A 17,017-nucleotide genomic window follows, 5' to 3' on the forward strand; every position below is an offset into this window, starting at 1 on the left:
CCAGTCCCTCATGCGGCGGGTTAGGGTCCCGTTGTCAGAAGAGAAAACGGTGGGCCCCGTGACCCGGATCATCTTCCTGGGAATCAAGATCGACTCTGAGGACATGATGTTTAGGCTACCAGTTGAAAAAGTAGCTAGGTTACACCAGGTGGTCAATGAGGTTGCTAGCTGCAAGAAGGTCACGCTGCGGCAGATTCAGAGGCTGGCAGGCCTGCTTAATTTCGCGTGTAAAGTCATCCCTATGGGGCGGGTCTTCTCAAGAAGACTGACGTTAGCTATGGCGGGGGTACGGGAACCCCATCATTTCGTGCGAGTAACACAAGGGATGAGAGCGGACCTACATATTTGGAAAGTGTTTTTGCAATCCTTCAACGGGCAAGTGATGTGCCCAAAGGAGGAGGTTACGGGTAGCGACATATGCCTGTTTGCGGACGCGGCCGGGTCGGGAGGTTTTGGTGTCATCCTTAATAACCATTGGTGCAGGGAACTCTGGCCGCAGAGTTGGGTGGATAGAAAATGGACCAAAAATGGGACACTGTTGGAATTTTTTCCATTGGTGGTAGCGTTGGAATTGTGGAATTCAGAGCTTCAGGACCGCAAGGTCTGTTTCTGGTCGGATAACGTGGCGGTGGTTCATGTGATCAATAGGCAGACCTCGGCTTCTCCACCTGTGTTGGCGTTGTTGAGACATGTGGTTTTGAGATGCATGCAAAACAATATTTATTTGCGAGCCCGGCATGTTCCGGGTTGTGACAATGGAGCGGCTGACGCACTCTCTCGTTCACAGATGGAGGCGTTCAGGGAACGGCACCCACAGGCGGAGGCCGAGGGGGTACGATGCCCTCCTCACTTATGGAATCTGGCCGAGCAGAGTTGCTGAAGCTGGTGGAGGCATCGGTCACGTGCGTGACTTGGAAGAGTTACAATTCCATTTGGTTGGATTGGCTATTGTTGGCAGGCGGCTGCGTGGTCGACGGTGAAAGGGCGCGGGCGGCCACTCTAGATATGTTGTTAGCATTACGGAACAAGCGTCGGTCGGTCGGAGCAGCTAACAAATATTTAGCGGGAGTAGCCTTTTTGTTAAAACTACATGGCAAGGCGGACGTTACGAAAGAGTTTATTTTTCGCCAGATAATACGCGGTTGGAAAAAAAAAGATAAGACGCAGATTGATAGACGACGGCCCATTACGTTTTCCCTGTTAATTAAGCTATTAGAGTTGTTAGAAAGCGTATGCATTAATAGTTCGGAAGCGTTGCTATTCAGAGCGGCTTTTTTGGTGGTGTTTTTCGCGGCGTTACGGATTGGAGAGCTGGTTCCGGCAAGTAAAAATAAGTTTGCGACACAACGAAGTAATTTGCTCGGGAGAGTCGTTACGAATATGTATCAGAAAGTCCAAGACGGACATTTATGGCATAGGCGAGTGGATAGCAATTAACAGCCTTGGCTCCAATTGGTGTCCGGTAAGCACGGTTCGGGATTACATGAGCTCGCGTAATATTTGTGACCAATTTTTCGTGCACTCGGCGGGCGCCCCCCTCACCCGGTTCCAGTTTACGGCGGTTTTTCGTTCAGCCCTACGCACAGCAGGTTTGGATGCGTCCGAGTTCGGTACGCATTCGTTCAGAATACGTGCGGCAACCATGGCAGAAGCACATGGTATGCAGGAAGAGGATTTAAAACGGCTGGGTAGATGGAAGTCGCAGGCCTATAAATCATACATTAGACCGGACTTAATATTATAAGAACGTGAAGGTGTTATTAGTTTGGCCAGGAAAATGGCGTTTTTCGGTTGGTTGGTACGGGGTTTTTTCTTTGTTTCTGTGTTGCAGCTGAAGAACCGTGGAGAGTCTGGATTATCGGGCATTCATTCGTGTATTGGGCCGAAAGGAGGGCAGCAACTCGGCCATTAGGAAGGAGTTTAGGAATGACGGATACAGTGGTAAATTGGCACGGGATTCGAGGCCTACAATGGCCAAGGTTGCTGCAGATCGTGGCGGAGATTAGCAGGTGGACCCCCCAGAGAGTCATTTTGGTCGTGCACGCCAGGGATAATGACCTAGGAAAAGTGAAGATGGGCGACTTACTCGTCTTAATAAAACAGGACATGCTCCGTTTTAGGGAGTGCTTTCAAGAATCTGTACTGGTGTGGTCGGATATTATCGCCAGGAGATGCTGGAGGGGGGCAAAAAACCCTGAGGCGATCGAAAATGTGCGAAAGGTGGTTAACCAGAGGATTTCGAAGTTTGTACAATCCCTGGGAGGGATTGCTATACGCCATTGGGAGTTGGAGGACAGAGAGAGAGGTGCGCTGAGAGATGATGGAGTACACCTGAATGACGTGGGCTTGGACACATTTTTGTCGGGACTGCAGGATGGCGTGGAAGCTGCTTTAGCTCGGGTCCGTGGGGTGGGGCGGAATGCACCGTAGGCAATACGGCGCATGCCGTGTGGCCTGAACTTTCCATGCTGGTTAAGAGGAAGGTTTACAAGCCCAAGGAAAGCGGGCTTACAAACGTCCAGTGGAGCAGTTAAAGTTAGAGGTTAAATCTTTTAATAAAGCTGTGGCCTACCCCACATTTACACACAAGAAGTTTCTGGGTAAGTTTTTGTTATACTGTTAAGAGAGCGTCAGTAAGGCTGATGCCCCCAGTCCTTGGACCCACCCATGCTGTGGGTGCACACAGACTTCCCATAGAGGTGTTTTACCTGTCTGTCCCCAAAACACTGACAGACTTGGGTAGGGTGCAGAGTGCAGATTGTTTACCCCTTGCGTTGTCGATGAGGTATCTGACACCCAAACAGAATGAGTAGTGTGTGGACACATGGAGTCCCCATTGCTGTGTCAGTCGTAGCACCTTGGGCCACACAAGGTGTTTGCTGGGACAGAGGCAGACCCAGGGCCCGCTCACATACTTCCCACACAGAGTATTGCTGCATTGTGGAGATGTTTAGAAGTGCTGGGCTGGCACCTGAGTCCCCTTTATGCCCACGTTTGCAGCTCCTGACGGAGGTGGCACAGGATTGAAATGAAGATTGAACGTCAATTTCTCATTGATTCTCTACAGCATTGTGGGCTATCGCCCCTCCCCTTTTAAAGAGGGTTGCTGCCTGGCCCCCTGCCAACCGTCTGCAGTGTGTGCCTCCGGTTCCTCCTCATGGCAGACGCACTTATAAATAGACATGAGGGTGGTGTGGCTATGAGGCCAGCGTGTGGCATGAGGGCAGCTGAAGGCTGCGCAGGGACACTTTGGTGTGCGCTGCGGACGCAGGGTCGTGTGTGTGGGGGGTTGGGCAGCATGTAACCCAGGAGAAGAGGCAGCGGTGTGACCCGCAGGCAGTGATTGTGCTTGGTTGGAGGTAGTGTGGTGCTTAGCTAAGGTGTCCCTTGCTAATGAGGGTTTGTCTGAAGTAAAAATTGTTGGGGGGGCCCACTCTTACCACTATTGTGGCTTAATAGTGAGACCTGGGAACCTGAGATGCAGCCCAGCATGTTGCCCCTCCCCTGCCCTATCCGTTTCTGTGGCGTTTCCATCACTTTCGTAGGTTTTCCAGATTTTCACAAATGAAAACCTTAGCGGAGCATGGGTCATATACAAAAATGCTCGAGTCGCCCATTGACTTCAATGGGGTTCGTTACTCGAAACGAACTCTCGAGCATCGCGGAAAGCTCGACTCGAGCAACGAGCACCCGAGCATTTTGGTGCTCACTCATCTCTAGATTTTAACCATGTACCATTCACAAAAATAAACTAAGAAAACCACAGAAAATTAGATCACAACTTGTTGAAGGTGAAACTACAGTAAATGGAATCATTATAAATGTCCAAAGCAATTTCAGTCAGGTGTATCCCATATTGCCAAAATAGCTCAGTGATATCACCTTCCAGCATCTGATACCCTTCTACCATGTTTACATGGAGGTGTACAAAGTAGATTAACTCTTTATTCTCTATTCTTTTGGATTGCTGTAATGCCTTGGAGCCTTGGGTAAACGACCAGAAAATGTGGAAAACTCTTTCTGACTAGACCAGTCATTCCCCAGGCAAGAAACTAACCCACTTGATTATATGTTTTAAGTCCCTCGGCAAAACTTGACCCAAGTAATACCAATCAGTACTAAGTATGAGAATCTTAGAAGCATCCAAAAGATCCAATAGTCTTACCACCTCAGACACCACGGTGTCTCATAAACTTTGATGGTATTTAAAGAAGTGTATATCCACTATATCTCTAGAGGAGCTCAGCCATTGACCATCCTTCAGCAGTGTTATTCTCCTGTGTACCCAGAAGATAAAATAATGGCCCAGTATCCAGGCCAAGATCAGAGAAGCTCCTGCAAAGATACATAAGATAAAAAAACACAAAAGGTAAAGAATGATCAAGAAACACTGGGAATAATTCCAAGTTGTATTCACTACTGAATGGACATCCACACTTTTCGTGGTCATATACATTATTTTTTTAAACACTGGATTACTAACACCCAATATGCCTTCAGCTCTCAGCTAGTTGTCACACTTAAGTAGCAGCATCTATTCAGCAGCAATGTTTCATAATTTATGACTGAGCTCCCCAAGGAGCTAATTCACTTCCTCAAAAGTATCAAGAATTGAAATCAGGTTAGAGGGGATCCATGAACATGAATAAACAATGGGCCACGTTTAACTTTCCCTGTTTGTGGCTGAAAACCATCTGCACTCTGCCCATTGGTGCCACATTTCTTTTCTTTTTTCATTCTAACTACTCCTAACAGCGTGGCAGTTCAGCACATCTACATCACTTCCCACACTTTCAAGTCAACATCTGGCTTTTCCTGGGCCTATGCTGACATCCATACTTTCCTCTATAGCGGAAAGTCAAGAAGACTGTCACGCCCGCAGCAGAGCTCCACTGTCAAGTATTACTTCCATAAAGCTACTACATACACAGTATAACATGGACATGCATATACTGTATTTGTGGAACTTATACTATTACTGATTGATTGTAATTATGCACTGACTTGTATAGTTATGCTAAATATCTTATATTTCATTGGGTGCGGGCCATTTCAGTGTAACTCTTTAATTCATCACTCCTTACTGGATGGTTGATCAGAGGCTCATCTTAAAAGCCATTGCAGACTGAGAATTATTAAGACTAAGACTATTTTCCCTTATTTTTATTTTCATAATAAAACATTGTTTGAAGTTGATTAATATTTTATGCTAACCTAAGATAAAGCTACTATAATAGGCTACCTTGACTGTCACATGGAGGTAATAATACTCATCATGTGATAAGTAACAGAAATTGCAAGTTTATTTCCTAGTAATCATATAAATAGCTTGAGGTGTAGAAGGAGTCCCTCAGTCAGACTGTGAAGGTTAGACCATGGAGTCCTCTGCCTGTAAGCTCTATCATGTAGATGGCTTTGATTCCAGACAATATCTGGAGGTGTACTTTTCAGATAAACCAGAAGTGGTCTTTGCAGAGGAGTCCTTGATATTTCCCATTGAAAATCTTACAAAAACGTTTACAGCTGGTATGTATCTTTCTATGTTTAACTATGCCTACATATTTTTCCTAGTCCGTTTATTTATTTTACTTTTTCATACTTTTATTATAGAACTATTTTCATCCCTACAACACAACTGTATCTCATTATCAATATCACTTTGTGCCTAAAGTAACATACAGTAGGGTTAGGAGCAGAGCTCTTCTACCTTTTGGAAGAGAGAGTTAGTTGTCAGCAAGAGAGATGAATGAATTTGTTGAACCTAATCGTTTTGGCTGTAAGAGATTTTCAACAAATGTCTGGATAATTAAAATCTCCCATGATCACTGGAGGCCTATTTAGATGTAACGAATCTTAGGGAATGTGACAGACATCACAGAGTCCGGTGGCAGGTACCTCAGGATACACAAAGAGGCCAAGTAAAAAAAGTACATCACCCAGCTCCCTTTACCTGTAAAGGGAATCCGTGACCACAATTATGCTGCGGGACGATGACCGACACTCGTTCCCCGCTTACACTCGCTCCCGTGCTATCGCAGGCTCTCTGACAGAACGGCCAGCAGGTTGACAGAGAGGCTGCAGGATATTTCACTCCTCGCACTCCTTCGCCCCTCTCCATTGACTTAACATAGCGGACATTCAATACTGAACGGCTGCTATATACACTGAACGATGATCGTTCAGCTCATCGTCCATCATTTACGCAGCAAAAAGGATGGACGATGAGCTGAATGATCATCGTTCAGTGTAAATAGCAGCCATTCACTACTGAATGGCCACTATGTTAAGTCAATAGAGAGGGACAGGGGGGGCCCGAGGAAAGAAATATCCCGCTACCCTGCTGTGAGCCAGTGACACTAGCTCCCATGCAGCAGCATGAGAGCGAGTATGCCCGACATTCATCCCGTCTAAATGGGCCTTAGTCCTACTTTTTTGAAAACGTGGCCATCTGATGTAGAAACAGCTCATCCATATCTTCTGCTTGTCCAGAAGCCCTAAAGAAAATGTTTACAATGGCGCTTTCTGTTGTTCCTGCCATGTATTCCTACCCAAACACTATCTACAGAACGACTTTTCTCTGAAGCTAAGATCTGTGTGGAGATGTAGGCTTTCATAACATAAAATGCAATACCTAATCCATTTTTATTAAGTATGTGTCTTATAAATAAGTAGTATCCTTAAAGCCTTGGAATAATCATGTGTATCATCCCACCAAGTTTCCGTGATGTCAATGACATTATATTTCTCTTGTGTTAGAAGCTCTAATAGTGGATTATTTTCCCATGCTTTATGCATTTGTATAAAAACATGTTAGTTTGTGATCGGGGTCTCTTGTCCAATTCTCCTTGTTTGTTTCCCAGCTCTGTGCATTTGTATAAAAACATGTTAGTTTGTGATCGGTGTCTCTTGCTCCTCTGCTTTCCTTTTGAATGTTTACCATTTATTTTTCCTTTCACTTTTAATAGCAAGGTACATGATTGTATTTATTAGCTGTATATTTTTTCCTGGCCTTTCATTTCCCTTCCAATATTGTTATAGTTTAAAGCTCTCCTGATGAGAGTAGCAAGGTGCCTGATAAACATATGCTTTCCTGTCATTGTAAGGTTCCCATTGTCTCCAGCAAGGATTCCATCGAATAGGTAATTCCCTCCATGGTCTGAAAATCCAAATCTTTGCTGATGGTACAGTTGACTATTCATGTTTTGTTTGGTAGAAATTAAAGGAAAACATATTTACGTAATGTTAATGAATATATATAAAAAAAACACAAAAAAGCATCACTTGTGCTATTTACTGTATAGTAAAGTGGGTGGATGAAATAAGTTAAAGGGGTTGTCCCACGCCGAAACGGTTTTTTTTTTTTTTCAATAGCCCCCCCGTTCGGCGCGAGACAAACCCGATGCAGGGATAAAAAAAAAAAAACGGGTAGTACTTACCCGAATCCCCGCGCTCCGGTGACTTCTTACTTACCTTGTGAAGATGGCCGCCGGGATCTTCACCCTCGGTGGACCGCAGGTCTTCTGTGCGGTCCATTGCCGATTCCAGCCTCCTGATTGGCTGGAATCGGCACACGTGACGGGGCGGAGCTACGAGGAGCCGCTCTCTGGCACGAGTGGCCCCATTCAGAAGACAGAAGACAGGACTGCGCAAGCGCGTCTAATCGGGCGATTAGACGCTGAAGATTAGACGGCACCATGGAGACGAGGACGCTAGCAACGGAACAGGTAAGTGAATAACTTCTGTATGGCTCATAATTAATGCACAATGTACATTACAAAGTGCATTAATATGGCCATACAGAAGTGTATAACCCCACTTTGTTTCGCGGGACAACCCCTTTAAGGCATAAGGGGAGACCACAGTGACTCTGTAGTCCCACATATACATGGAGCTAGCTATGTATGAGGGTTTAACATATGACTGTAGATGCTTCAATATTTGCAATTTATTTTTCCAGGTCTCATTAAAGGAGAGATCTTGGTTGACCTCAGCGTTGGTCCCATGATTCATCATTTGTATGCGGCCTGTGAGTTTTTCAAACACATTATAGTGCTGAAGACCACTGACCGATGCATCCTGGAGCTGAAAAGATGGCTGGACACACGGACAGGAGCATTTCATTGGGGCCATGCCACACAGCTTCATGTAGACACAGAGGGAAAGAGGTGAAATATTGGATCAAAGATTAGGAGAAAACCCGCTGTCATTGTCATCATTGCTGCAGTACAAATGTGCTCCTATATCTCTTTTAATGCACCCAGGACGCTATTTGACTTGGCAGCAGCTACCTGACACTTGTTGCTGCAGTTAAGTTTACTGTTAATTAAAGTCTCCACATCCTTTTTCATGTCAGTTTTGCCCAGTGGTTTCCTATTTAGTGTGCGCTGGTGGCCTTTTTCCCTGCCCATATGTATAACCTTACACTTAGCAGTGCTAAACCTCATTTGCCACTTTTCTGCCCAAACTCCCAATTTAGCCAGATCCATTTGCAATTGTACACTGTCCTCTCTTCTGTTAATTACTGAGCATAGTTTTGTTTCATCTGCAAATATTGATGTTTTACTGTGCAGCCCTTCTACCAGGGCATTAATAAATATACTGGAAAGAATAGGCCCAATACATTTGTAATGCTAGTCTACAGTTATAAGTATAAGCCTGACACTTAGTACTCTGGTCTTGGTTGACTTCAAGTCTTTCTACCCGCACTGGGAGCCAACAATCTACAGATTACTGACATATAGTACTAACTGCTGAGCTGTAATGCCCATAGTGATGTCAGTGGGATAATTACTTTCCTCATTTTTCCCATTTCTTTCAGGGAGCAGTTACAGGACAAAGAAGAAAAAATGAGATCAGCAGTTCAACATGTTATGAAATGTGACTTTGGGAAAGAAAATATAATAGAACCGCTGGACCTCCCACCAGCCGATTGTATTATCAGCGCTTGGCTTCTAGATATTATCAGCAAAGACCATGATGATTTCAGGAGATGTCTTGGGAAGTTCTTAAGGCTGCTGAAACCTGGGGGACACCTCATATTATTTGGGTCTTTAAATGCAACATATTTCACAGTCGGTAAAGACAAGCTCCATATTCTCAGATATGATGAGGATTTTGCCAGGAAAGCTCTAGTTGGAGAAGGCTTTGTTATTGATTGCTGTAAGGTTAAGGAGACAAAAGTTGTGAGTGACCTTTGTGACACTAAGGCTGTCGAATTCATTGTTGCTCACAAGGAGAAGTAGAAACCTAAAATTAAGTCTGCCAGTTAGTAGTTCATATGTAAATCTTTCAAGTAGAATTTAATAATCAAACCGGGGCTTCCTGTATGATCTAACTCTCCTACAGAATTCATAGACAATCCTATTAATGTGCCTATAGGTGTCTGCAATAGTTTAATTTAAACTTATAGTTTCATCATTGTAGCATGATGCCCGTATAGCAAGAGTCCAATGTATTCATGAAATGTAAGCTCCCCCACCCTCCAGCAACTGATTGACAATCTTCTTCCTTTTACTGTGCATAGGAAGAAAGCTATCAATCTGCAGTGGGAGAAACCTGCATATCATGAATACATTTCTATACTGTTTTATAGTTGTGGTATCATGCTGCTATGATTAAACTGTGAGTTTAATTAAGCTATAGGATATTCATAAATTACATACTGCCGGAATCAGCGTGTATGACTATTGATGCTGCTCTATGGCAGAGCAGCATAATTGTAGTCACGGATTCCCTTTGCAGGTAAAGGGAGCTGGGGGGTGATGTACTTTTTTTACTTGGCCTCTTTGTGCATTCTGAGGTACCTGCCACCGGAGGCTGTGATGCGGACGAAAATCTCTGTCACCTGCCCTAACTGCACCGTAAGTTAGTTTGTGGTGCTTTAGGCAGGTAAAAGGTTCCCTTTAAACAATTGGTTAGTTTGATGTTATTAAAACTTTGTGTTTGGAAACTTTATTTGACTTAGAATAGCGTAATAAAGGTAAATATTTAGCTCTGCACTGTGTATTTTCCTTGAGGAGATCAGAATGTCTTGCCTACTTCTTACTACATGATTCTGAATCTTGATGTATGAGCCATAACATCCTCATATGTCTGAAACTCAAGAAATGAAAATCCATACAAAAAAATGAGTGACACCATTCACCGTGAACCTTCGCTCATCCTCAGGGCTCAATCACTTATATTTTATATAAAATCATAACTTTTCCAACAAAGAGGTGTATAAATACTCTGCTCTGCTACATTTTTGTATGCCTCTGTCTTCATATGAAAGCATACAAAAGTGTTGCAGCTGTTCTGAGGCCTGCACCAGGCTTGCAGGCCAGACCAGATTTTGGGTGTGTCCTTGCTTCTCCGGGAGCTGAAGGGCGTGATAGTTGCAGGAGTAATGTCAGTCAGCACCTGGTGCTGAATAGCTTGGCTCCTACTTAAACAGTGCCAGCATTATTTCATGTGCTGGTCAATTTCTTCCGTTGCCTTTGGACAGCGACAGAGCAACACATCTTGGCTGAAGCTCTCCATACTAGCTAAGTGCTTTTCTGTTTTTGGGTTTTTTGTTTCGTCTTTCTTTTGTGCTAGGGCCCCCTGACAGGGACTAGTCAGTGTCCTAGGCACACGTGCGGGCTTGTACTTGTCAGAGCGATCGGTCCGCCGAGTAGGCAGGGCCCCCTCCCGGGTTAGGGGACAATAGGGAGGGCATTCCCCTTTAGTTTTATGTTTCCTTTGCACAGTGGTGCCTTTTGTCTATGTTATTGAGATTGCACGTCCTGTGGATGCAACAAAAAGGTTGCTTTGTTGAATTTGCTATGAAAATCATGGTATGCTACACTTAACATGTACCGTATGCAGAGAAGCATATCTCCTAACATCTGGTACCCCATTTGACAGCACATTGAGGCTGTAGAGTTCCATACTTTGAAGCCATATGGCCTCTGTGCAATGCTGTATCAGCTCCATGCACAAGGGTCTGCTGGGTACATGTGCCCATAATCCTATTTGGTATTGGCTTTGGAAAAAAAGGACATAGTGCTGAGTCTGAATTCTCTCTGACTGAAGCTGAAGCTGAGTATAACTCACCTTCCTGATGCTTTGACTACAGTAGGGGTGGCTTCCGGGAATGAATGACAGATGTAGCAGCAGGGAATTCTTTTAACTAGCGAGCATGAAGGAAACATCTGCTGCATGCGGCAATGCGTTCTTCATCCCCACGGGGGTCACTGCAGCGGCGAAGAGGTAAGTATTAGAGATAAGCCAATGTACTCGTTTCGAATAATTACTCGATCGAGCACCGCGATTTTCGAGTACTTCCGTACTCGGGTGAAAAGATTCGGGGGGCGCCAGGGGGCGGGGGGAGGCGTGACGGAGCAGGGGGTAGCAGCGGGGAACAGGGGGGAGCCCTCTCTCCCTCTGCCCCCTACTCCCCGCTGCAACCCCCACTCACCCACGGCGCCCCCCGAATCTTTTCGCCCGAGTATGGAAGTACTCGAAAATCGCGGCGCTCGGGCGAAAAAGGGGCGTTGCCGAGTAGGTTCGCTCATCTCTAGTAAGTATATTTTTTATTTTTTACACTAAAATCTTTCTTTTTCAGGGAAGGGCTTACATGTAAAGCCCTTCCCTGAAAAAGAATGCAGGGGTGCCGGCAGAGCATTGTTTCAATGGAGCCGCCAGCAGCAGCCGCGACTTTATTGAAAACAAAGCTGCACAGAGCTGCATTCATGCGTGTTTTTGCACATACATGGGTGCGCACCCATGTACACACCTATGTACGCGCAAAAACACGCTTGTGTGAAGCCACCCTAAGTCCATTGTCTCTTTGGGTATGCCCAACACACTCACTGAAATACAGAGAAACTTTGCTGATAACTTTCATAGAGACAAATGAGGGACACTACCCAGTGATTCTCTGTGTCTCTAAGCTACAAAAAGAAGACAAAATATCAGACGAAACTAACAATAGTTAGTTGGATGTTATTTAGAGATGAGCGAACGTACTCGTCCGAGCTTGATACTCGTTCGAGTATTAGCGTGTTCGAGATGCTCGTTACTAGAGGCGAGCACCATGCGATGTTCGAGTTACTTTCACTTTAATCTCTGAGACGTTAGCGCGCTTTTCTGGCCAATAGAAAGACAGGGAAGGCATTACAACTTCCCCCCTGCGACGTTCAAGCCCTATACCACCCCCCTGCAGTGAGATCAGGTGTCACCCGAGTATAAAAATCGGCCCCTCCCGCGGCTCGCCACAGATGCATTCTGACAGAGATCAGGGAAAGTGCTGCTGATGCCGGAGCTGCTATAGGGAGAGCGTTAGGAGTAATTTTAGGCTTCAAGAACCCCAACGGTCCTTCTTAGGGCCACATCTGACCGTGTGCAGTACTGTTGAGGCTGCTTTTTGCAGTGTTGCACATTTTTTTTGTATATCGGCCGTGCAGAGCATTGCGTCCTCAGTCTGCAGTAATTTTACATAGTCCAGGGCCAGTAGTGGTGAGGCAGGGACAGTGAAAGAGATATACTGTGTATATAGGCAGTGGGCTTTTCCAAAAAAATTTGGGAAAAAACATTCTATTTGGGCTGCCTGTGACCGTCCTGAGTGTACTGCGTCTCTGCTGGGGTAGTAGTCCTAATTAATACGCAGCCAGCTAAGTGTTACAGCAGGCTTGCGCAAAATTCTTTCCTGGCTCTGCTGTGCGTTCCGTAAGTGAAGTCAGCCTCCAACCACAGGCCAATAAGCGGCACATTTAATTACAGCGTTCTGTTTCTGCTCTATTCGTAATACCACCAGCATGCGCAGGCATATGATGGCCAAGCACCCCACAAGGTGGGACGAAGGCCGTTCACCGCCTCCGGTTTGCACCACTGCCTCTCCCCCTGTGCCCCAACCTGCCACTGAGATCCAACCCCCCTCTCAGGACACAGGCACTACCGTCTCCTGGCCTGCACCAACACCCTCACCTCCGCTGTCCTCGGCCCCATCCACCAATGTCTCTCAGCGCACCGTCCATCCGTCGCTAGCGCAAGTGTTTGAGCGCAAGTACGCCGCCACGCACCAGCACGCTCAAGCGTTAAACGTGCACATAGCCAAATTGATCAGCCAGGAGATGCTGCCATATAGGCTTGTGGAAACGGAGGCTTTCAAAAGCATGATGGCGGCGGCGGCCCCGCGCTACTCGGTTCCCAGTCGCCACTACTTTTCCCGATGTGCCGTCCCAGCCCTGCACGACCACGTCTCCCGCAACATTGTACGCGCCCTCACCAACACGGTTACTGGCAAGGTCCACTTAACAACGGACACGTGGACAAGCACAGGCGGGCAGGGCCACTATATCTCCCTGATGGCACATTGGGTGAATTTAGTGGAGGCTGGGACCGAGTCAGAGCCTGGGACCGCTCACGTCCTACCCACCCCCAGAATTGTGGGCCCCAGCTCGGTGCTGGTATCTGCGGCGGTGTATGCTTCCTCCACTAAACCACCCTCCTCCACCTCCTTCAACGCAACCTCTGTCTCGCAATCAAGATGTGTCAGCAGCACGTCGCCAGCAGTCGGTGTCGCACGGCGTGGCAGCACAGCGGTGGGCAAGCGTCAGCAGGCCGTGCTGAAACTATTCAGCTTAGGAGAGAAGAGGCACACGGCCCACGAACTGCTGCAGGGTCTGACAGAGCAGACCGACTGCTGTCTTTCGCCGCTGAGCCTCCAACCGGGCATGGTCGTGTGTGACAACGACCGTAACCTGGTGGCGGCTCGGCAGCCTCACGCACGTGCCATGCCTGGCCCATGTCTTTAATTTGGTGGTTCAGCGCTTTCTGAAAAGCTACCCACACTTGTCAGACCTGCTCGGAAAGGTGTGCCGGATCTGCGCACATTTCCGCAAGTCCAACACGGACGCTGCCACCCTGCGCACCCTGCAACATCGGTTTAATCTGCCAGTGCACCGACTGCTGTGCGACGTGCCCACACGGTGGAACTCTACGCTCCACATGTTGGCCAGACTCTATGAGCAGCGTAGAGCTATAGTGGAATACCAACTCCAACATGGGCAGCGTAGTGGGAGTCAGCCTCCTCAATTCTTTACAGAAGAGTGGGCCTGGTTGGCAGACATCTGCCAGGTCCTTGGAAACTTTGAGGAGTCTACCCAGATGGTGAGCGGGGATGCTGCAATCATTAGCGTCACCATTCCTCTGCTATGCCTCTTGAGAAGTTCCCTGCAAAGCATAAAGGCAGACGCTTTGCGCTCGGAAACGGAGGCGGGTGAAGACAGTATGTCGCTGGATAGTCAGAGCACCCTCATGTCTATATCTCAGCGCGTTGAGGAGGAGGAGGAGGAGGAGGGGGAGGAGCATGAGGAGGAGGGGGAAGGGACAGCTTGGCCCACTGCTGAGGGTACCCATGCTGCTTGCCTGTCATCCTTTCAGCGTGTATGGCCTGAGGAGGAGGCGGAGGAGGAGGAGGAGGAGGATCCTGAAAGTGATCTTCCTAGTGAGGACAGCCATGTGTTGCGTACAGGTACCCTGGCACACATGGCTGACTTCATGTTAGGATGCCTTTCTCGTGACCCTCGCGTTACACGCATTCTGGCCACTACGGATTACTGGGTGTACACACTGCTCGACCCACGGTATAAGGAGAACCTTTCCACTCTCATACCCGAAGAGGAAAGGGGTTCGAGAGTGATGCTATACCACAGGACCCTGGCGCACAAACTGATGGTAACATTCCCATCCGACAGCGCTAGTGGCAGAAGGCGCAGTTCCGAGGGCCAGGTAGCAGGGGAGGCGCGGAGATCAGGCAGCATGTACAGCGCAGGCAGGGGAACACTCTCCAAGGCCTTTGCCAGCTTTATGGCTCCCCAGCAAGACTGTGTCACCGCTCCCCAGTCAAGGCTGAGTCGGCGGGAGCACTGTAAAAGGATGGTGAGGGAGTACGTAGCCGATCGCACGACCGTCCTCGGTGACGCCTCTACCCCCTACAACTACTGGGTGTCGAAGCTGGACACGTGGCCTGAACTCGCGCTGTATGCCCTGGAGGTGCTTGCTTGTCCTGCGGCTAGCGTCTTGTCAGAGAGGGTGTTTAGTGCGGCTGGGGGAATCATCACGGATAAGCGTACCCGCCTGTCAACCGACAGTGCCAACAGGCTTACACTCATCAAGATGAACAAAGCCTGGATTTCCCCAGACTTCTCTTCTCCACCAGCGGACAGCAGCGATACCTAAACAATACATAGGCTGCACCCGCGGATGGAAGCATCGTTCTCTATCACCATCAAAAACGTATAAAAAATAATTTTTATACATTTCAATGCTCATTAAAGCGTTGAAACTTGCACCTGAACCAATTTTTATTTTAACTGGGCTGCCTCCAGGCCTAGTTACAAATTAAGCCACATTAACCAAAGCGATTAATGGGTTTCACCTGCCATCTTGGTTGGGCATGGGCAATTTTTCTGAGGTACATTAGTACTGTTGGCACACCAATTTTTTTGGGCCCTCGCCTACAGTGTACTCCAATAAATTTTTTGCCCACCTGCATTAAAGCTGACGTTACATCAGCTGTGTTGGGCACTGCAATGGAATATATTTATGTACCGCTGGTGGCTTCCTGGCACCCACCCATGCTGTCGGTCCACACAGAGTTGTAACTGCATGTGTCCACTTCTAAAGAACCCCAGTCTGACTGGGGCATGCAGTGTGGGCCGAAGCCCACGTGCATTAAACATGACATTACCTCAGCTGTGCTGGGCACTGCAATGGGATATATTTATGTACCGCTGGTGGCTTCCTGGCACCCACCCATGCTGTCGGTCCACACGGAGTTGTAACTGCATGTGTCCACTTCTAAAGAACCCCAGTCTGACTGGGGCATGCAGTGTGGGCCGAAGCCCACGTGCATTAAACATGACATTACCTCAGCTGAGCTGGGCACTGCAATGGGATATATTTATGTACCGCTGGTGGCTTCCTGGCACCCACCCATGCTGTCGGTCCACACGGAGTTGTAACTGCATGTGTCCACTTCTAAAGAACCCCAGTCTGACTGGGGCATGCAGTGTGGGCCAAAGCCCACCTGCATTAAACATGACATTACCTCAGCTGTGATGGGCAATGCAATGGGATATATTTATGTACCGCCGGTGGGTTCCAGGGAGCCACCCATGCTGTCGGTCCACACGGAGTTGTAACTGCATGTGTCCACTTCTAAAGAACCCCAGTCTGACTGGGGCATGCAGTGTGGGCCGAAGCCCACGTGCATTAAACATGACATTACCTCAGCTGTGCTGGGCACTGCAGTGGGATATATTTATGTACCGCCGGTGGCTTCCTGGCACCCACCCATGCTGTCGGTCCACACGGAGTTGTAACTGCATGTGTCCACTTCTAAAGAACCCCAGTCTGACTGGGGCATGCAGTGTGGGCCCAAGCCCACCTGCATTAAACATGACATTACCTCAGCTGTGATGGGCAATGCAATGGGATATATTAATGTACCGCCGGTGGCTTCCTGGCACCCACCCATGCTGTCGGTCCACAGGGACTTCACAATAGGGAGTTGTACCTGCCTGTGTCTATGAATTAAAAATCCCGGTCAGGTTGGGGCATGCAGTGTGGGCCAAAGCCCACCTGCATTTAATCTGACGTTAGGTCTGCTGTCCAGGGCACTGCAATGGGATACATTTATGTACAGCCGGTGGGTTCCAGATGCGTGGTAGTAGCCGGAAACTTGGATTGCTATTTGCTAACACTTTGAAATGGACAACAGAAACCATATGAATGAAGCCTTTCCATATTTCAGCTTGAGATGAGGAGGAGTGCAGACTTTCAGTGCCTTGAATATCCTTTTCATTGCAATCCAATGCCCCTCTCTTGTCTCAGAAAATACTAGCTTTTCCACATAGGTGTTGTCTATCTGTCTATACTGTTACTACTGAAATCCCACTAATACTGGGCTCTGCCTATACTGCTGTAACGTAAATGTTACAGGGGTCTGTCGATACTGTTACTACTGAAATGTAACTGATACTGGGCTCTG

The 17,017-nt window shown here is 47.4% G+C and overlaps 1 protein-coding gene and 1 long non-coding RNA gene across 3 annotated transcripts in view; one reads left to right on the forward strand and one right to left on the reverse strand.

Moving 5' to 3' along the window:
• The window catches only part of LOC136633217 (uncharacterized), an 87,380-nt gene that overhangs the window by 32,066 nt on the left and 38,297 nt on the right, over positions 1 to 17,017 (reverse strand). The gene's annotated exons all lie outside the window — the stretch shown is intronic.
• On the forward strand, positions 5,342 to 9,952 carry LOC136631602 (nicotinamide N-methyltransferase-like). The gene is made up of 3 exons (XM_066605888.1): positions 5,342 to 5,526; positions 7,958 to 8,165; positions 8,819 to 9,952. The coding sequence occupies exons 1-3, from the start codon at positions 5,376 to 5,378 to the stop codon at positions 9,240 to 9,242; spliced, it is 783 nt and encodes a 260-aa protein (XP_066461985.1). The 5' UTR covers positions 5,342 to 5,375; the 3' UTR covers positions 9,243 to 9,952.

The sequence above is a fragment of the Eleutherodactylus coqui genome, chromosome 6 (assembly GCF_035609145.1).
Source record: "Eleutherodactylus coqui strain aEleCoq1 chromosome 6, aEleCoq1.hap1, whole genome shotgun sequence".
Taxonomy (NCBI): domain Eukaryota; kingdom Metazoa; phylum Chordata; class Amphibia; order Anura; family Eleutherodactylidae; genus Eleutherodactylus; species Eleutherodactylus coqui.

What these genes read in the sequence shown, in the direction of transcription:
- LOC136631602 (XM_066605888.1), top strand. Translation starts at nt 5,376, where the DNA reads ATGGAGTCCTCTGCCTGTAAGCTCTATCATGTAGATGGCTTTGATTCC. An exon ending in TACAAAAACGTTTACAGCTG is followed by an intron (nt 5,527 to 7,957) that starts GTATGTATCTTT and finishes TTATTTTTCCAG; the next exon opens with GTCTCATTAAAGGAGAGATC. An exon ending in GTAGACACAGAGGGAAAGAG is followed by an intron (nt 8,166 to 8,818) that starts GTGAAATATTGG and finishes CATTTCTTTCAG; the next exon opens with GGAGCAGTTACAGGACAAAG.